Source organism: Colias philodice, chromosome 3 (genome assembly GCF_061535455.1).
Source record: "Colias philodice isolate Cphi_HAF_F1 chromosome 3, ilColPhil1 Martin Lab GWU primary, whole genome shotgun sequence".
Classification (NCBI taxonomy): domain Eukaryota; kingdom Metazoa; phylum Arthropoda; class Insecta; order Lepidoptera; family Pieridae; genus Colias; species Colias philodice.
Genome location: NC_143088.1, coordinates 3,510,956 through 3,533,115, shown reverse-complemented (window position 1 = coordinate 3,533,115; position 22,160 = coordinate 3,510,956). Strand labels below are relative to the sequence as shown.

At 32.0% G+C, this 22,160-nt stretch overlaps 2 protein-coding genes across 3 annotated transcripts; one reads left to right on the top strand and one right to left on the bottom strand.

Annotated features, from left to right (window-relative positions):
* The first annotated feature begins 2,724 nt into the window (after positions 1-2,724).
* Positions 2,725-8,364, top strand: LOC149489501 (uncharacterized). Its single transcript, XM_089713214.1, has 6 exons — positions 2,725-2,867; positions 4,344-4,465; positions 4,642-4,951; positions 6,447-6,574; positions 7,263-7,452; positions 7,964-8,364. Exons 1-6 carry the CDS (start codon positions 2,768-2,770, stop codon positions 8,062-8,064), a joined length of 951 nt encoding a protein of 316 aa, XP_089569340.1. The 5' UTR covers positions 2,725-2,767; the 3' UTR covers positions 8,065-8,364.
* Positions 8,365-8,438: 74 nt separating this feature from the next.
* Positions 8,439-20,639, bottom strand: Gasp (Chitin binding Peritrophin-A domain-containing protein Gasp). 2 transcript variants are annotated; one of them, XM_089713236.1, is made up of 5 exons: positions 20,480-20,639; positions 12,152-12,361; positions 11,496-11,684; positions 11,121-11,331; positions 8,439-8,988 (listed from the first exon to the last, which is right to left on the bottom strand). In XM_089713236.1, the coding sequence occupies exons 1-5, from the start codon at positions 20,523-20,525 to the stop codon at positions 8,934-8,936; spliced, it is 711 nt and encodes a 236-aa protein (XP_089569362.1). In that variant the 5' UTR covers positions 20,526-20,639; the 3' UTR covers positions 8,439-8,933. The 2 variants fall into 2 exon arrangements, with proteins under 2 accessions (XP_089569362.1, XP_089569354.1); XM_089713228.1 differs by lacking the exon at positions 8,439-8,988 and adding an exon at positions 9,488-10,187.
* Positions 20,640-22,160: the final 1,521 nt, after the last annotated feature.

Below are 22,160 nucleotides of genomic sequence, written 5' to 3'. Positions count from 1 at the left end.
TATAAATTTAGTTGCTTATAGCAATAAGGAGTACAAAACAAGACTCTAAAATTGCTATTGCATTCTACGCAGAGTCTGAAAACAATAATAAAATCATAGAACTCATTTCATACGAACTACACACATGACATAGAATAAACAAACTAAAAATTAAACTATACTTTCAGTTCAATGGACTGTAAACAACAAAATGTTTGTAACGTGAAATTTATTATACTCGTTTCAGTAGACTATATTAATAAACTTGGAGACTAATTTATCGATACTTGTTTGTAAGGTACTGCGTAGGCTCAAGTTAACTAAAGATACAAAAAGAGTGTTAGTTAGCTGCATATGCAAATGGATTACGTGATTTAAATTGTTTAGCGAAAGACGTTGGCGTGTTGTCCTTAAATAATTAAGTTAACGTGAGTAGAAACAAAAAGGCATTGATGCTGATGCCCACCTACTAGCGCATGCCACAATGTTTGCATTTTAAGAGATTTAAAGTTTTCATTAAATATTAATAATTTGTTTGTACAAATTGGAGCGCAGGTTATGTAATTAGCAGGTTGTGTTAGGGTATGAGGAAATAAATAAAATAAGCGATGGTAAATTTTCGGCTTAATCTTGTCAGGCTAATTAATTTTCTCATGCGAGACCATCCTTCAGTCATCAGAGTCTCGTCCGTCAGTCGTCAATGCCTCGTCCGTTGTTTATCAGGATGTACCACGTGAAGATAAGGTTGACATTTGGAGCACTGAAATGTTAAAGTGCTCCCTTACACCCCTAAAATTCTTAGTAGGAAATCAAATTTTAGTATGTTTAAAACCAGTAGTGGAATACCACTACTGGTTTTAATTTTTATGTTATACTTTTAAGTGTACGTATGTAATGTAATGTAAATCACATCTGCAGGCGGACGGATTAAGAAAACCAAAGATTACGAAATTGCACATTTTTGGAAGGCTATTTTCAATAGTGGACTTATCCTAGTTGAATGGATGATTTTCAAATTCTCAAAAGCTCTTATATAAACTCTTAACTGACGCTTCTGCATAATCATGAATCATTTTAACGTATTAAACAACGATACATTCGCGTGCAATTTCACATCTAAATCGAAGATAAGAATTATCATTCCTTTGTGTGCACTTAGATGATGTTATAGAATTTCATATCACGTCTTAGTTTTCTTATTATCTAGGAGTGATTGACATTTCATGCTACGATGCAGCGCAAGGAAGCATTCGATTCAAACAAGTTTTGATGCGTTCATTTAATGTAATGTTGGAAGATTGGATCTCAATACAATCGATGCCTGTCTTTGACGGAGATGCATAGCTTTTAGATTAAACTACCGATTCAAATTCATAAAATAAACGTTTATGCATGTCTACATGATGAAAAGCAAGATAGCGTAATAAGTTACGTGTTGTGTAGTTTTCCTTTCAATAAATATCCTGCATTTTTCCAGAAGGATTATTTTTGTCTGATAACATTATTACAAGCTTAAGTAGTATAAATTTAGTAGTAAGGTATGTGATATTAAATATTCTCTATTTATCAATAATATTCCAATTCTGTAAATAATATTTTTCATTAAATAAATACATGTGTTAAACCACCAAGGTTTTCCTTCAAGCTTGATTGATTTTAGCCAGTATCACATCGGATTAGCCAGTATCATAAAAAAATAGTTATAATTTGATCTAGATCAATTACATTTTTATTACTATTTAATAAATATAATAAAGCTATTAATATAAAATTTATAGGTCTATTATATTTCTTACTTGTTGTAAAAATATAATATAATATGAGATTTCAGAGTTTAGGGTGCTTTACGATCAATTTAGTATATTAGTGCGAGAAGAATTGATTAAATGAAGACACCTATAAAGACATCCAAAAGAAACCTTTTTAGCAAAGTATTCATTGGATAAATTGCTCTAGCAGGTTTCAATTATCAATATGTAAGTAGTTATGTTTATAATTAAAAGAATAAAAATACAAAACATTAGAAAATGAATATGATAATATGTATTATATATTTTATTTGACTGAGTTTAAGATTATAATTTTCAAAATATGAAAAATAATAACATTATTTTATTTAAGTATGATAATGTTTTATATCGAAATAAAAAATATTGCGAAAAATATTGTGATTTAAATTATGTACTAATAGATAAGTTTTGTAAATCACATTAAATGTATGTAAATGGCGACATGTAATTTGTAAATTATACAATTATAGAAGTATCAGTTAGTCAATTACATTCAATCATTATTGACATTGATTTACGTAATTTACGCCATTAGAACTAATTTTCAATTACCAAATACGTATCTAAATAGCCATTATATCACAATATCTTTATAATTTGCTTTAGTATAAGATTAACAGAAAACAATATCATTGTTTAAGTATTCAATTAACGGATAATAATTAGATAATTTTTTATAAAGAGAATTTTTGTCTATTGTACCAAAATATCTATGAAATAACGAAAACTTCCTAGTTTTTTCGTCCTATTTTATATGCGCATTCTAACATAGAAAGCATTCCATGTCCCAATCAATCCCATTCCTTACCTTATTGAAGAACAAACGCATCCTTTGGCGTTCCTTTCTATGTAGAAGCATACATAGACCATATAGTTTAGTGTTCCTTGCGATGTAGAAGCATACATAGATCCGTATATAGGTATATTTTCAAGTGCGGCTATAAAAGCTAGGATTGAACTGTAGCCCTGACATTGGCCGGTCTCACTCGGTTCGCAGGATGTGGAAGTTCGCGATTCTTGCTTTGATCTCGCTTTGCGGCGCTGAGCTGAACCCGCTTTTGGAAAAGCTGACTAATGGAAGACAGAAAAGGCTATTGTGTGAGTAATTTATTATTACATTCTATTAAATGCGTATATTGTGTATGTCATGTAATTTTAATAGTTGGATTCTAATCTCTACCAAAAATATATAGCTCTCTACTCTTACCAAAAATAGTTATTTGGGCTAAGTCTATATTCCATTTATTTAGTAAGTCAGTTTTACTTCTTATACTTTTGGTAAAGAACAACCTGTAAAAACCCCGTAAAACATATTTCTTAGATTAAATATTATTATCTTAAATAATCGCAATCTGCAATATATTTTTCCTTACGTACCTACGTTATTACTAAATAGGTATTTTAACAATAGAACAATATGTTGCACTAATGAATAATCACATCAATGTTTAATTTTATTTTTTATATATTATTATGTTATTTTTTACATAATCAAAAAGAAAATCTATGAACGAAGATATTTCTAATAATCATTTAACAATACAACTATAATTCTAAGTATAACTTCATTATCTAGCATAACTATGTGTACCTAATGTTAATAATTATCAACGTGAAGAAATGTTCTTGTAAAGATTACCATTTGAAAAATAAAAAGGCAAAAATTGTAAAAGTTTTATCAAGTTTATTTTTCAAACGTTGGTATGATTATTTTTGGAATAATCGCTTTATTCCATCTTAGAATAATAAAATAATATTATTATAATTATATTACACCATAATAATCTTGATTATTCTCAAGTCTGACTCTGACGCTCCTTTTTACGGTGAATTAATTCTTGAAAAATCAAGATTACTATCTCAAAATACATTTTACACGTAATTGAAAATTATGTATTTCATTGATGTATTTGATACAACGAACTCAAAGGGGTTCCTGACCGCACCACGATATTCAAGTCCTTCAGAGATTTACTGCTTCGTAATGAACGGATAAGCTCTGTCATGTTCACTTTACAATTTCGATGTGCATTGCGTGTCAACAATCTGTGAATAATTGCCGCGGCTCTATTGAAAGTCCGATGTACATCGAACCTGTAAATTATTGTTATCGATTCATCTGCATGATAACATGGAAAATGAATAGCACTTACACTTCATGTTTCTTATTGGGAATTAAAAGTGTGTAGACTGTACTGATATGACAGTTTGATGCTTTTTGAGTTTGATACGATCGGTACTTATTAAAATTTCATTTTATTTTTATTTAAACCATTGAGCCCCGAACGGCCCTATCGGTCCACGACACAATAGATTTTCTATTGTGTCTGTGATTCCGGGGCCTGAGTTATTAATAACACCGATGGTTCTCCCAGCGATTTCGAAGAATTTCCTAAATATAACAATGTTGAACACATAACATAGTAATTTGCATGGTCTAGTTTATTAAAAACTTTCATTTTTAATGCTTTTAAAAAATTGTTTAATATTATCTGCATTGCTATGTTATATTAAAAATGTAGGTACCTCTATAGGATGTATAATTAAAATATATTTTTTTATAATTTTCTTCAGTTTTTGATGAACAAGGAACTTTGGTTAAAACCTACTCTAACCCATATCAATACAGAAATTCGATAGAAGAAAAGAACCCGCTCCTGTTGAACTTTTTAAATCCTTTCTACAGCGTTTTACAAGTAAGTTCATTGATTTAATACTATATCATATTATATATTACTTACAAATTAACAATCTATTTAAGACACGACTATTATACAATCTTTAAAATATTTTTAGCTGTGTCTTACGAAAAAACTTTTACTTATCGATCCTTTTATACTTAAAATTATTAATAAGAATACGTCATTTTCAGCCTAACCTATTCGGATCAACCATCGCCTATGCGATACCCGTATCTGAGGCAGTTCTCCATCAGATCCACATAGACCCATTGTATCACAACAAACTAATTATTCTATCAACCCACCACCCCGTCGTTGAATCCTCTCCTTTATGTGCTGGAAGACGGACTCAAATACCTTCTCCAAAGTTGTGTAGTAACTTCCTAAACTGTTGGGATGGCTGGGCCTTTGAGCAGGAGTGTCCTGCTGGCTTGCTGTTTTCAAAGGAAGGTTATTGCGACTACGCTTACAACGTGGATTGTAGCAGCCGACTTATGAAAGGTAAGTTTAATATTATACCTATTTTATAAAAGTTTCGGAATAGATTTCTTAAATGATTTTTTTTATTATTCTTCAATAGTTGGTTACTTGTTATTTGTTGTGTCTCAGGTTCTAAAGTCTCTATCTTTAATACTTAATGAGCACAAAATATATAAAAATTATGGGATTTAATATAAGGCTTATAAATTTTAATATTTGATAGCATGTAACCTGTCCTTAATCCAGTTTTTATTAATTATATTAATATCAGTAAGTATGTGATATCAGATATGTAATGTATGGATTTAAAGGTAGGTACATAAAGTTATTTTAAATACTAAAGGTCAGAGACTACTGACCACATAATATGATCCTATTTACCTTTTACGTATAATGGTTGTATGAAAGACTGCTTTTTATAGAGCTACTTATTAGGCATTGCATGCTCATGAAATTAAGTGACGTTGTTTATCTAAAAATGGTACGTACGTCTTTAAACGCCTATCTAACCATGACAATCTCACTTAACTTCGAACTTTATTTAGATTTATGTTTTATAACTTCATTATTTTAATGGTTTATTAAAATTAAATGCTATATAAATAATAATAAGCACTTATTAATTATTATTATAATCTGTCATACATATAACTTGCACTTTCTCGGTAAGTATATGACGTCAATTAAACATAAAACAAAGTTATTGTCACAATTCAGTCCAATAAGACTGACCTTACTAATCTATTTAACTAAATAGTCAATATAATGTAGGGTAATCAAAATAAACTGAATACCATTAAAACACTAATTTACCAACATATATATATTTATTATTTATTTTACTAACTACATTTGATTTAATCACGCTCCACTTAGTCGTAAACTGTAACTATTTGTTTAACATTTAACTAATAACAAACGTTTATTTTAACTAATTAGCAGTAAAGGTTTTATTTTACGACTCTTTCACAAGTAATTTAGCCCGCAGCTTGCGACGTGTTGACATGTCTCAAATGTCAAATAGGATATTATGTAAAATAGTGTTGCACAATCGAATAGTGTTTTGAGTATCTTGTAGATTCGAATGAAGATATTATTATATGTGACTGATAGTACTAGATAGATAGATAGAATTTACTAAAACCGCGTCAGTTTGCACGATACGTTGAAGATATTATATGTAATTAAATGTAACTCCGTTTATATCCAAAGATGTAATAACCATTTTTGTGATAAGTTTCGCAGTGTCTATAATAATATGCAGAACTTGCGGAAACTTAGTTTATTCTTAGATCGTCAAAGATCATCAAATTTGGATGTATCCACTTCTTAAGGACGTATCGAGATCATAAAAGACTTGTAGAGCATAGTATGTTACTAGTCATTACTAATTACATGATCAAGACAGTCATAATGAGATAAATTAATTTATTAAATTAACTTTTCTAGAACTTATTATTATTAATGCATGCAAAGTACCTAATATTAAAGGACATTTTTTATTTTTATTTTTCAGAACCCCAACCTGCGTGTAACAAAGACTTTGAGGCATTTAAAAATAATGCAAATTGCAATGAATTTTTCGTCTGCGTGCACAGATATCCTGTGAGGTTCCAGTGTCCAGCCGAACTTGCTTATAATGAGGTATTCGTTTTATTTACTTTTAAATTATCTAAATAATATCAAAGTTTACCGCTATTCAGTTTGCCCTTTCTTATTTGGCTCATCTATCACAGAAAATAATTTTAACAAAAAAATTATAACAAAAAAATTACCTATTCATTCGAAGTTTTGCTCTTGTTATCATTCAATGTTCTTGTTATGTTTGATTTTGATGGGAACATCATAATTCAATTGATGCGGTATGAGAAATGCTTCGTAATCACATGATATTAATTTTATTTTTATGCATTTTACTTATGATCCACACTCCTTTCAATATTTACTTTGTGTTTATTTTTGTGTGTTGAGCACCGTTGATCGATGTATGTGTAAAGGATTTCTTGAAAAGGTCAACGCACCTTTAAAATGTAATGACAAGGAAGTTTAATAGTTGCAAGTTAACCGTAGTATTTAGGTATTTTATACTAAATGCTTATTGTTTCTTGGTTTGTTTTTTAACATAATACTATGATTGCTCGCTCTAAGATATAAAATTAATTAATACCTATAGTTTTAAAGCAAACTGAAAAAACATGCTTAAACTCACCGATCCTTGATACCAAGTTTGAATGAAATCTGTCCGTTTTAAGTGTTTCAAAATGAGGTCGCGTCGGTTATATAGAAATTTACTGATAAAACTAATAAAAGCGTGTTTAAAACTTAATTCCAGGAACTTGGCGTATGCGACTATCCATCCAAAGTGAACTGTACCACACATATAAACGCTGAGGTACCAACCACAGCACCCATAGAGCTGACCACAGTACCAACATCCAATGAACTGAACATTCCAACCAGTACCACCACATCTACTCCTGACAAGAATATGGTGATCAGCCACACGGAATTTAATAGCCACAGTGAGTATAAAACCTAATATGTAACGCCTAATGTAATACGTAGACTGTAGCAATAGTATTATCACAAATAATATAATACTATACTAGTTGTATTATGTTATCTGTGACTGCAGTTTACATTCGATATATTTTTGTTAGTGGAAATAGAAAAAATCCAGGTCATACCAACACCAGGTGGTTTAAAATTCATAGTTCATTTTCCTTGTGTCAAACCGAAACTGATACCTAACAACTTGCCCAAGAATCTGAGATTAACATAACGAGAACAGGGTAAGTATATTATTAGGGATTCAATTATTATTTGCTCATTCAACAAATAATCAATTTAAGAAAGCTCAACGTAATTGCGTCAAACGTCGCTTTAAGCTCATCACACAATGTTCTATTTTTTAAAGCTTTACATCCAGACTACAATCTACGGGTACATCCTCCCTCATGAAATTTCTATTTTTATTAACTGAAAGTTGTATATTCATTGACAAAACATTAACTCAAGAAAAATCTCTTTCAGGTTGGAAATCCCTACAAGTAGCGATGTCTCGCCAAGAAGCTATAAAACAACTCCAACTCGGGCAAATAGCACACATTAACACTGGTTATTCTCAACAGTAGTACACAATCTCCATACTTGGTAGCATGTTTACAAGGAAGTGTATACCACGCCTTATTTGATTAACCTGGATCTTTCTCTTACGTTTCCAATAAAAAAGGTTGGTCTAGAATGCATTTAACCAGTTTATTACTTATATGCGCTGTATTTATTTATATCAATTATGAATGATACCAGTGTAAAACTCAGTGTATACTAAGGTAATATCTTTACCTGATTATGTTTAAAATTTTATAATACACTACCAAGGAGATGTAAACTCTTTCGAATATTGTGTCAGTATTAATAAAATTAAAGCTTATGTATATTTGTATTTTATTTCACATGCAAACATGCTGCCCAACTTCCCAAGTAAAAAGGTTGAAGAAAACAAATATTGATTTGTCATTACTTTATTTACAAAAAGTAATAAAGACGGTAACTATAAATCTAACTTATAACTATTGAGTATGACTAAATTTGTTTCAACAAAGCACCAGAGAAAACGGTACCATGTCAAAGAATTATAGATTCCAACAATTTTTTGGCAACAGTTAAATTATCATTTCGATATTTAATTCTTTGTCAAAAAATTGTAACTTAATATAATATGAGAAAATCTTATTTGGAGCCATCCTGAGCGCCTCTTCAGACAGACTTTCCGTTAGCTACCAATTCTTAATTCTTGAAAGAACACTTAACTTTAAACAATAAATATTTTCAGTGGTATGACATAAATGGGTGACACCCAATTCTGTAGTATACTGGCATTAAAAATGTTCAACATTATATCCGATTAATATTAAATGCTCTAACGCTCTGAAGAGGCTCAAAATTATACTAAATCAAAAAGATTGAACTTCAGTCTATCCTTTGAGTCGCTCCTTGACATTCAGAATCCCAGCTTCTTCAACGCCTTGAGGTCCACGTCTCCGTAGTAGTCCTCGCTGTAAAATGAAAATGTATATTAAAGAAATGATAAACATGTAATGATATGAAGCATGCTCTTAAAATGTGACTCAGAAGCTTATGATATAGTATCTAAAAGAAACAATAACGCCACCCATTTCAGTAACTTGATTTTTTCGATTTTATGCATTATTTATGATACAAATGAACTTTAGCAATTTTCTTGAACAAATGAAAATAAATACCATTTTTGTGCAAATAAATTCTTTAAATTTTTGCGCAGCATGTTGAAATCGCTTTATAAATAAAACTTACCAGAAAACAGATCGAGGTCAATGCTGTATTGTAGAAAGGAGCTGCCTGGTTATAGTTACTAGTTTTGTATAAATAGATCAAGAAACAAGATAGATACTGTAAGAGAAGTTATTAAAATGTTATTAGAAAGTGAATGCAATCGAAATAGTAGACAGTGCTTGTGAAAGTATAGTTGAAGGGAGGTGCTCAGTGCTGTACTACGCCAGATCAATAAACACAACATTGTAATTTTTATATATTTTGTTTATTTTATCACTAAAAATAAAACTTAAGTATTACAGTTTCTATATCAAACAACAACACTCAGTCGCAGCGAATAATTCAGTACGTAAGATATTTACAAAGTCATGGGTTTAAACGGATTCCATATTATGTACGTATTTAATGTTCCTTCAGATCCTAATCTCATAAATGCAAAACATATATATTCATACGTAAAGTTACTCATCAACGATTTCAATATCTACACGGATGAAATAAGTCAGTGCCGTTATTTACAACAAACAGTATACAAATAAATATTTCTATCGCTGAATGATTTTACTAACTTATCGTCGCTGGAAACTGTTTAAGGCTACAACGAGTATTTGGCAACTGTACATGAATACAAAACAATTTAGTATCACTCACTTATACAACAATTTTAAACTGGAATTAAGTACATCTGCAGACATCGCGAGCGTAAATAAAAAGGCGATTGGATTCATTCAATGTGAATACAGAGAGCCCGCGATGTGTACAAACTAATTACGTGTGAGTATTTATAGGTATAGTCGAAGGAGATTTAGTTTAGTTTTCTTTTGGGGGGCGGGGTTTGAGCTGCTTGGGCGTGTTGGAGCTGGCCTGACCGTTGCTCTTGATCCCGGCGAGCAGCTCGCTCTTGCGGATAGCCTTCAGGTCCAAATCTCCGTAGTAGTCCTCGCTGAAAATGGACGCGAACCTTACTGGCTGAAGACTACATCTAAATGTTCTTAACTCTACTACAGACTCTACGGTGTGGGTTCTTCCATGAGTCGACATAAAAGGCTGGCTTAATACCTAGCAACTTTTACTCACTACTAGTTGTGACTAAGAATCGAAAATTGTGTAACAAGAGCTTGCTCAAACATTAGATATCGAGTGAACTACCTTGAATTGACTATGAGAATATTAAACATAAACGCTCGCTTTTCTAATTCAAAGCTATGTTTGATACTGTTTTTCACAGCTACGAATGTTGCAATATGATCTAAAAATATTTGCTCTAATTTATAAATTGTTTTGTATAATTAACTATGTTACAGTAGGCATTTTTTTTTTCATAATATCTATTTAATTCAGTGCTTTAAAATGATTTAATTTTATCAATTTTTCGGCTGGATACAAAAAACTTATTGAAATAACTTTACAAAGATAGCAATGACCAAGAATTATACAAATGAATGTCACAGATTCCACAGATTTTTTTTATAATTTTGCTTGCATATGATGCATAACTTTTTAAAATTTGTTTCCATCATATTAATTAACTATTCTCTAATGCGTTGGCGTTTGCGTTTAGCCACATTAATGCTAAGAATTTAAGCGAACGAACTTCCTGAGCCCTACATACCTCGTTACATAACGTTTCTTATAACTGTATCGATTACCTACGTACAGTAATATCCTCGTAAATAGTTTTAAAAGTGCATTGGTTAGTCACAGGAAAAAGACGTTTGTGTTATCAGGTTTAAATTATTAAAGATTGTTATTTACTGATTAATTCAACCAGTGAGTATAGAAATAGAGTTCAAGTTACTCAGTCAAGATAGTTTTACTTGAACTGAAGGAAAGTCGTCATATATTAATATAAATGGCAATGTAAAGTATGTCTTACCATCCGGGAACATCTTCGGGGTCTTCGCAGTTGCCTGTGCCGTCAGCATCTCCGATTTTGAAGACGGTACCGATGGGGCAACCGTATTCACGGGCGACTCCCTCGAGACAGATGTAGTATTTACGGCAGTCTTCTGGGTGGGCGTGACGGCTGAAGGATCCGAGGTTGGACACTTCACCGGGGTTGGGGCAAGCGAAACCGTTGGCTACCTCTGGGGAACACCGAAAATGATTGCGTTAGTTACGGTTTTGGAAGACTAAACGAAAACAGTTATGATAGATAAGATAAGATAAGAAATGACTCGTGATGTGCTTGGATATTTGAGGTTCAACTTGTCCATTTTATTTTAAAAACGTGTTTTAAAGTTAAAGGTACCTTCGTTTCTGCACTCTGGGACTTGGTCAGCCCACATGCACACGCGCGCTTCTCTGTCGTAGGCAAGTCCGGGGCTGCACTGGTAGCGAGAGGCTTCTCCGTTCCAGCAGTTCCAGAAAACGTCGCATTTAGCTTCATCAGCGAAGATACCGTACAATCTTGAGCAGTGAGGAGTGGAAATTGGTGGCTCTGTTAAAAAAAATGAAGAATATGATTATCAAGTATATTTGTTAACATCTATTTGAGATTAAATTCGAAAGTTACTTTACCAAGTCCAATATAATTGAATGATCAATACCTAAGGATAATAACATAATTTTTTAAATTGCAATTGTAAAAATAACATGTATTCTTGGAATATCTGTGGTCAGGCACAAGCTAGGTGACCTTGGTTTACATCCTGATCGAGAGTAAACCGACAGCTTATACGCATATTATTATGCGAAACCTTCAACCTTGACCGCAAATCGTTCGTCTGTACGACATCTTCGCATAATTTAAATATTTTCGAACCTTTATGTTAATTTATTTGCATTTAATTTTAGCGTTTACTTCCTTATATATTTAATCTACATTATTAAATATCATTGTAAATATTTTAACATTTAGTCCGATTGTCATTTGACTAATAAAATAGTTTATTACATAAATCTTACCAAGCTGTGTTCTTTCACCGCACTCAACGTTGTGGAGGTAGTCACAGTTCTCTGTCAGGTATTTGGAGTCAGTGGCGTCGAAGGCGAGACCGTTGCCGCAGGTCTTCAGTTCAGCGACACCGTTGTCACACTTCCAGTACTTGTCACACGAGATGTGGTGGGGGTAGAAGCCGAAGTCATCTGGGCACTTGAACGACTCCTGTGCGACCGCTGGAAATAAAATTGGCAATTAGTTATAAACTCTTTGAATATAAAATAACTGATAACAAATGAAGTGATAGTAATGACCGATCGTCGTGTTTCTTTACATGACAGAGACTAAGTTAAAACAGTATACGGCTACGTAAAACATGAACTAATTAAACTAAAACCTAAATAAATATAAATAAATATAAATAAATATAAATAAATATTATAGGACATTATTACACAAATCGACCTAGTCCCACAGTAAGCTCAATTAAGGCTTGTGTTGTAGGTACTAGGCGACGATAAATATAATATTATAAATACATATATAGATAATAACACCCAGACCCAAGAACAAACAATTGAGTTCATCACACAAATATTTGCCCTGACCGGGGATCGAACCCGGGACCGTCGGCTCAGTAGGCAGTTACTTTACCACTGCGCCAACCGCGTCGTCGTCGTCGTCGTCGTCGTTAAATACTTTTATAACAATAGTAAATCTTTTTTAATCGAAGGAAACCCTAAAAACATAACATCAAAGTAACATTCTAGAGCTTGAAAAACCTTGCCTACGAATACCTACACCCTAACACCTCACGCGTGGGTGATTAATGTAATATACAGTTTTGACAGCCTTAATTAATTTGATTATAATTTCAAAACCATCACAGGGTTTGCAAAGCGGCAGTTATAGGCAACAGCACGCAACAGTTTCGCAACCACCCTTGCTCGAGCAGGGCCGCTCTTTCTCTATGGAATGCTACGCGACAAACTTGTGTTAGGCAATGTGAGTTGCAACTAGTTCTATCAACCTACTCATTGTTTGCACTAGTATTAACCAATCAATAATATTGTTATCAATAACTCTACAGTACACCGCGATTTTTCTAAAAATACATCTATTCCGTTACTATGAAGGTTTAACGTGGTTTACAAAGTGACCCAGAAATATGTATCCTACATACACAAACAAAGGCATTGTCAATTTTCAGAGCGATTAGTGATGTGCAAGCTTGAAAAACCGGTCATGAAACGGTAATGTCAATAGGTTGTTTCACAAAGCCAACTCGTCTTACGCATACGCTTCCACGTTTGATTATGTCATGTCGGTACCGGTTGACATTTGAAAACGAGCCAGCATGAGCCAGCATCCTGGTTTCACAATACTCGCATCTTCGCGTTTGTTATCGATACTGCTCTTACGGCTAGTGTAACGAAATATCTAGTTATTCTAGATTTTCTCCTTGCGTCTATTTGCTTCGAGAATTGTCAGCTTTCACGGCGAGATAAGCTTGGAAAGTTTGTCATTTATACAAAGCTTTTGCGTATAATCGTAGTTAGTACGATAGTTTTAACAAAGTATTCGTGAGCCATACTTATCTAAGAATTTGTGTAAAAAGCAAAACGATTATACAATTTAAATGTAAACTATGTCAGGTTTATATTAAGAATGTAATCAAAATTATGTTAAAATATTTTTGCATATAAATTTTTATTAATCATGTAAATATGAACTCATCTGCATAATCGAGACAACCTTTCATTTAATGAAGTCGAGGTGAACCACTTTTGTGGAACCATGTTACTAAATCTCGCAAATAATAAAAGATATCGATCGTGGTTGCGTTCGTGAAAAAACCTCAATTGATTACTTTTTAGTGCAACATTTAATTTGATAAAACACGTAAGGTCGCTCACATTTCGTCATTTATTTTAAATACTGCCAAATTTAGGGCAACTTTGCGAAAAAGTTTAAGCTATGTAATTAAACTTTTCTTGAAGTATTTTAAATGAAACCTTTCGTATAAATTACATAATATATTATCCTTCTCTGTACTTCCTATAGACCGTAATAGAGTTAAGGTAACTACAGTGCAACATACATTACAAAGGAAATATTCATTTTATTAACTAATTATTTCTTAACGGAATTCTTGAAATTCCTTCTCTTTTTAATGCCTTTATGTATATATTTAATTCTACTTTCGTAGCAATAAATTACATAATACAGTATAATTTTATCAACAAACAAAAATTTTAACACAATGGGGTCGGTGATAAATAATACGTTATAGTATGTTATAACATAGTCGGTTACATAAACATTATTCAATACAAAGGTCAAAATCCGTGAAGTAATACAGGTGAAAGCCCAAAGTTGACCTACCGACGAGAGATACTGTGTACTTTCCATTTCGATCATTAGATTATCGTCTGTTACTATGCCGTATATAACGGTTACGATATTATTTATTGTCGATCAAAATATATTGATTATCGATAAATTCTCGACTTAAAAAAACGCATGTTTTGAAAATAAAATAATAAAGATAGAGCAAAAATAATATTCATCGTCTCGAAAAACCGAAATAATGCAGTATGAATACTTACGTATTGGCCAATACTTTTAAAAACCGATTATTGAAATAAAAAGAATACACAGTTTTTTAGTGCACTTGAAACGAGTTCACGAATGCTATGATTATATTATGACATTAAAAATGTTATTAGGTAACGTTTTTAAGCAGTGTGTCTAGAGAAAGTCAAATTCAGAGCAAAGTTACATAAACTACAATTAATGATCTAATAGCTGTTAATAGTTAGCACGAGACATTAATACTTGAATTGTTTTAAATAATTTTCACGTTTAAAATTTTACCGAATTACGAAAAAAGTACAACGCGAACCTTCTATTGTTATACGTAAGAATCAATTAAAAATAAATCGATTTTGAAAAAAATTCATATCCTGATGGAAAATTCAGAATAATTCATGTAATGGTTTATTTGCGCATCTCTCTCTTAATGCAGTTGCATACATACACTATGACCTATGTACATCCAACTGAAAAGTATATAAAACTGACCTCAATACAATTCATACAATACCCGAATACGTCTCACAAAAGGACATAAAATAAACTGAAAGGAGAAAATAAATCGTCATCATTGTACCCGAAACGCGTGTGTTGTAACTTTAGAAGACTCGTATGAATAAAAACGAGACAATACGATACATAGGGCCACCGAGAAGTTATTTATGTCTCTTTGCGAAGGACAGACAATCACTGCATCGTATAATGTCAGTACTAAGTACCAAATCGGTTTCCATCAGTTATTATTTGTGATTGAATACCGTGTGTAAACGATCGTTTTGTAGGATAAGGCCCAGTTTCATCAAGCTCTGTTAGTTAGTTTAACACGCTGTTAACTCTTTTAACGGGACATCAATGTAAGGGAGTGTCCCACCATGACCTAATCGAGGATTATTTTTCTTAACACGGCATTATATTTAACCCGTGGCATAGAGGCTCTTTAAATTTTTAACAAGCGATTAGAAAAAATGATTTGAAGTTTTCTTGCTGTCAAGATGGACTCTGCATACTATTTTATTTTTGTAAATGAAGATGTGTTGGATGATTTGTATAATTTGGATTATATAGTGCGACCGCGACGGCCCAGAATTTATAAAGACGTCGTCATTGTTTCGAAGAATATGATGATGTTGATTTTAGTACAAGATTTCGTTTATCAAAACAATCGGTTTTGGAAGTATTGCAATTAATTGAAGATAAACTCGAATAACCGTCGGATCTGTAAGTAAAACTATCTCGTGAGGTAATATTTATATTTATGTGCATAAAAGGTTCCTTCCTACATACTGTATTATTTTCAATTAAACCATAAGGGTGCACTCACACACATCAGTCACCGTCAAGTCACCGATGACTGATCGGTGACGGTTTGTGTACGTATCCACAAACACCAGTCACCGTCATGTTGTCCGTCAGTCACGTCGCCGGTTTGACTGAATCATTGAACACATACATCAGGTTAGTGAGTGATTAGACGTGTGTCACGCTAGAGAACATGTAGCAATTGACGGTAGCACGACGCTGACTGAACTGAGACGTGACGGCACCGGGTGAGTGGGGATAAAAGTATGATACATGTATGGAAAGATTATTTGACGTGCCTGACCGGGGACGTCACTGATAGATTTCGTGCCGGCGACTGTCGTGTGGGAACAGAGTCATACTAGAACTATTGATACATATTTTTTTTTAATCCTGTCCGGTGACGTGCCGTGACGGTGACTGATGTGTGTGAGTGCACCCTAATAATCCTGTGAGTCATGTCAAATCTAGTATTGAATACCAATATAGGTACTTAAAATGTAAACTTCACCACTACTCAGGTAAGGCTCAGGCCTCCTCATGATTATGAAATGTACTTATCTTAATTTTAAATTCTGTTTTAGGAATCTATCAGTTTCACCTACAGACCAACTGCTTATTGTAGTGCAGTGCAGTGATGGCTCAGTGGTGAAAAACATTGTGAGGAAACCGACATATCATAAGATAGCGTGGTGGATAATGACCTGATCCCTTACCGTGTTTAAGTTAAAGTTAGCACTACCAATCCCATGTCCCAGCAGTGAGAAAGTATATGGGCTGACGATGATGATGATCCTAATTTAATTTAAATGTGACATTGTTATAGAAATATGTAATTTTTCATGTTACCTAAATAAATAAAACTTGTGTTTTTATAAAACATTTTTATTGTACCCTTAGATTGTACCTATCAACATCATTCAATAAATAGGTTATAACAACTAGATACTAGGTTATTACAAACAAGAATTTACTATTAATTTACTTTAAATGTATCTTGCTGCTTTGTCTTTATTTTTCTTGTTTTAATTGCTCTTCTAGTATGAGATCTCTCGCACTTTCCTTCGGACTCCGAATTTTTTTCGTAATTTCAACCAGATCCAGTTTACCTTCGACCAAGTGAAATTGAACCGCGATTTTTCTTCAACATTATTGTATTTATTCAACTCAAAATAAAATTAAAATAACACAAGAAAAATCACAACAAAACAATCTCCAAATAACATCAAACATTTGTAACCATGGTAACGACCAAATCGTTTGACATATAAACCAGCAAACGTAAAAGTTTCTACATGATTATTAAATTGTATACTGTGTTAGAACATTTCAATTTAGTCGAATTACCAAACATGACAGTTATTATACAACTAGAACAAATAGCCCCAACGTGCGAAACTATGGCATTGTCAACTATGACATTTTGTTTCGGGCGGTTTAAAATACGAATGAATGATTCGTGAGTCGTTCAGTTAAAGGTCGATTTGATAATCGGCTGTTAGATTTCCTTCTTGGGACCTGTAGAGTTGACAACGATGTTAAAATACATGTTTAATTTGAAGCTCGATTAATAAATGTCTGATTTAGAAAATATTGGTGAAATTGGGTCTAAGTGTGTTTATATCTAATTCATGTATCAGAGTTCAAACATTATTATGAAATCACTGTTATGCAGTTTCGTCTTCGATTATCGAAGACTTACGTTAATTTTATAGAATTAGAGAATAATTAATTAACGGAACATGTACATATAATAATATTATTATATATTATTATATATAATATTATTATATTTCCTACTTTCGGTAATAAAATATTTATTTGTTATTGTAATAAAATAAATAATAATAATACGGGCATTTCTCCGCAACTCGACGTCTATGCGCCTATTTTTCATTTTTTTATGTTATTTTTGTTATTGTAATGCACGAAATTACAAATCAAATTTGCTTGTTTTTAATTAAGTATTATCATCAGGAAATAAATAAAAATGTTTATATCAATTTGTATGAATTCTCGTATCTAGCCTTCAGATATGAACGCAAACGGATGCGGTAGGAATCCCGACGTATTGTTAGGCATGGGACGTAATTGTAAAAGTGCTATGCTCATAAAAAGAAACTTCCGTTTTATTGTTTAAGTATAATGCTAATTACTACGAATTGCCGTTACCTAGGAGCAATGCCTTAGCTGGTGAAGGCGCGACAATTATGGAAGTTGATACGCAAATCAGCTATAAAACAGTTAGTAAAAATATTATAATCATTCTCGAATGTTCTAGATTATTCTAGAACGAACATCGATCATCTATAATAGACGTTAAGGCCGTGAAAGGAAGAATGAAAAGCGAAATGGATTTGGATTCATTGAACTGCGCGAAATGAAATAAAAATCTCTAATAGTATAAAATCGTGTACTAGTTCAGTGTCCTTGCCTATTAAATCCATTCTATAGTAAATAGCGAACACAAAAGTGATCACAGCCACGCACTCGAGCAGTTAAATCATTTTCACCGGATTTTCTTCTCGTGAAATTTGTGCACGCACCACGACTCGGGATAATTGAATGCCTTCACGCAATTACATTATGAATATGTGAGTGCTATATATATGAAAAAAAATATTTTCTTTATATAAATAATTAATTTGTATTTGGCAGCCTTTACGATGACACTTTCTTTTCAAGCGAAGTAATAATGTTACGCATTCTTTAACAAACTACAAATAAAGTTCATAATATATTTTTAAATAGTTTAGGTCTATGCCATTGTATATTTATTATTTGTTTAAAAGTAATGTTTAAAAAATAACAAAGTTACAATATTCAAACTTCGTATAAGTTTTTTTCACTCCTTGTAATAAAAACTAAACGACATTTAGTATCTTTGATTTAAATAATGTTAGGTTTTATATCAGTATATTCAAACGCTTACGCAATATGCAAGTTAAGCTCGTGAGAACAAAATACGTGTTGAAAATATGAAACAATGAGGGGCCTCGCAAGAATAGGGGAAGGATGTCCTAACGTGGCTGGAGAAAACAATTCTAGATTTCATAATGCCTTTATTATTTTAATGAGCTCATTAAAAATATACACTAATGTGCATAAATTGCGTATTCTCTTTTGTATTTATTGGCCTTGTTCGAAGTGTTATTTCTTGAGTGTGATGATTGAAAAAATGTATTGTCATGATTTACTGTGTGAAAAAAAATGTTTACAAATGTAAGGCTTCCATGGATTCAGCTATTTGTCTCCAATAAATATTTTATAATTTAGGAAAGCCTTCCGAGAAGTATAGATGGAAAAAGCTTTCAAAAATTATGATTTTAATTAAATTTACGATAAAAAATCCTAAGATAATAAAAGAGGACTAAGTACACAAAATACATAAGTTCACATATTATTTAAGTATTATTTGTCGAAATTTTTTTGCAGTTACGAATGGGAATGCAGAGAAACTTTACAACAGTATTGTTAAAGGCAATAATTGTCTCTAGAAGGAGTATAACAACGTAATATGCAAATGCATACATTTTTTTTATTACTCCGTCCCCTTAAATATGTAAGACAAAAGAGAGAACCCATGTTTCTGGGCCAATTTGCACTTATGCAACATTAAGCGTAAGGTTAGAAAGTTTAATGAGGGCGTGAGCCTAATTACCTCATTCATCTCGCTATTACGTATATTTTAATGTTTTTTCTAGTCGTATATTTGACTGTAGATGAATCTAATTTAAGTTTTAAGTATAATTGTAATCAGAAACGAAACGAAACAAGAGAAAAATATTTACAAACAGCGAACTTTGTGAACTTAAAAGCTTTTTTTTATTTTCCAACCCTTTGGATTTACAAAGTTATATATATTGTTATAAAATCATAATCTATTGAAAGTTTTCAATTATTGTTCAAAGCCAGGATAGTTTAATTGAAACTAGAATGAAAAGGAAAAAAATAGAATGAAAAAGTTTTCTTGAAAGAGTTTTCCAGGATTTCTTGAAATTTTCCAAAACAAATAAAATTATAGGTTTACACAATTAAAAACAAAACACATTCAAATTAATCAGTTAATATTATGAAATCAAGGCAAGGCTGAATTAAGTCCCTTTCCTGCATGATACCACAGTGCAACAGTTCCAATGAGGTAACAGTCTGATCTCACTTGGACAGCTCTTGCATACACAATTATATGCAGTAAACAAATATTTAGGTACTGTTTTTTTAAACATGTTAGATGTTAATTTGGTAATTTAAACTTTTTGTGATGACATCGCATTCTAATATTAATTAAAAAATCACTGAAAAAAACCATCGATGAGAAAATATTTTTTTCACAATAAATCAATTCCTTTCCAATTCATCGATTTATGAAAAATGGCAAACCAAAAAACTAATCATCTCATTCACTTTCGATCGGTCACTCCGCGGTTCGCCGCACCCTAAATATTTTAAATTCTACGTACCCACGCCGAGGGCGGCTGCTAGCACTAATAAACACCGTGTATTCATGATTTAACAAAGTCCTTGCACAGGAGTAGTGGACACTATAACGTTCAAGCACACACTGCGGGCGGGTGAATGGGCGGTAGACGCTTTTATATCGGGAAGGTGTGCTGCGTACACGTTCTGACGGTGAAAAGTGGCATCGTGCCTGCGTCGGCGCGCCGAGCTCCCGTCCGCACGCCTCTATCCTTTGGAAATATATTATTCAATCAATATTTCGTTGTACGCTCATCACATTATCTAAAAGTGCAAAAAAAAAACAAAAAAGTTTTCACAAAAAATCATTTTCGACTTTACGCAAAAAATATTTTTATTTTTATAATAGTAAATTGAAAACGCAAGGAGCAATAACAATAAATTATTATTGATGAAGTGTTCATAATAATCGATCGCCATAACACTAAATCGATGTCACGGAACTGAAAAGGCATGTCATCAATTTCATACAAGGCTTTATCATACATTGACAGACCTGCCCAATAAATAAACTGCAGACAGTGCATCTTCCCAAAAAGAGCTGTAAATATTCTGAAAGCAAGTCATCTTATATGGATTTAATCATTGACCCTCAATTCACCTTGTATGCCAACATCTTAAAAGGAAGAACGCCTAACGAAGGTTCGATGGATAAGATTGTAATTAATATTATTATAATGACTGGGAAAAAATGTGCTTAGCACACAAAAAGTGGTGTTTAGAGGTTGTATGACGCTTTGTAAGATATACGATCTTTGTAAGATATTATTTTTATTTACTCTTTTACCTATTTATTATCTATTGAGCTTGGAATATAATATTTGTTTAATTATAAAAAAAAAACAACTTATAAAGCGATTTCTGTGATGATTTTCATCTTTCACTAAACCGAAACCGTAGCAAGTTAAATAAATAACAATAAATAACACAAAACTAACAACAATAAATATTTCCTCTCGACCTCTAAATACCAGCATATTAAATTAATTAGAATTTGAAAAATAATCTTTTAATAACGTGAGCTTCAATATAAATCTCAAATGTCAAATTGTAGAGAATATGAAATCTTCTTTAATTAACATACATTTAGACAAAGTTCAAGACCTCGCATAATTTACTGTTTCACCAGTGTTGCCTCTTACCAGTTTGTTACGAATCTCGTATATAATATCCTCACAATATAGATAATATTCGTGTATAGAAATCTAAATACTGTTAATAAATAAACCGAAATGTTGATATCAAATAAAATATTCCTCTAACTCTTCCTGGACAATGACTAGGATCTAGGAATGAAAAAAATTATTTTCAATAATTTTACAAACTAATAATATTTTCACAAAGTTTGAGAATCCCTTGTAATAGCTTTCCCCGAAATACATTATAACGAATTAGATTAATAATTACCCTTAATATTATTTATAGAAATTAGCAATTATTTCAGAAATAATTTATTAATCGTTCGTTGAAAACGAAATTAAGGATTGCGTTAACACGTTTGTTAATAATAAAAAATATTACAAAATGTCAATTATTGTAGCTAACAATCATATAATTTATCACAGTTTGATGTCAACTCGGATTGCTTATGCATGAAAATATGTATCTATGAAGAATCAATAAGATTATTATTACATTCTTAACTTCTGTATTACAAAATGTCAC

Bases quoted from the DNA above. Each gene is read 5' to 3' on its own strand.
- LOC149489501 (XM_089713214.1), top strand. From the start codon at position 2,768: ATGTGGAAGTTCGCGATTCTTGCTTTGATCTCGCTTTGCGGCGCTGAG. The intron at 4,466-4,641 runs GTAAGTTCATTG...CGTCATTTTCAG, and splicing joins CTTTCTACAGCGTTTTACAA to CCTAACCTATTCGGATCAAC. The intron at 6,575-7,262 runs GTATTCGTTTTA...ACTTAATTCCAG, and splicing joins CCGAACTTGCTTATAATGAG to GAACTTGGCGTATGCGACTA.
- Gasp (XM_089713228.1), bottom strand. From the start codon at position 20,525: ATGAATACACGGTGTTTATTAGTGCTAGCAGCCGCCCTCGGCGTGG. The intron at 12,362-20,479 runs GTACGTAGAATT...TTTTATTTCCAG, and splicing joins AGCAGCCGCCCTCGGCGTGG to CGGTCGCACAGGAGTCGTTC. The intron at 10,188-11,120 runs GTAAGACATACT...GTCCATTTTCAG, and splicing joins CCCGAAGATGTTCCCGGATG to CGAGGACTACTACGGAGATT.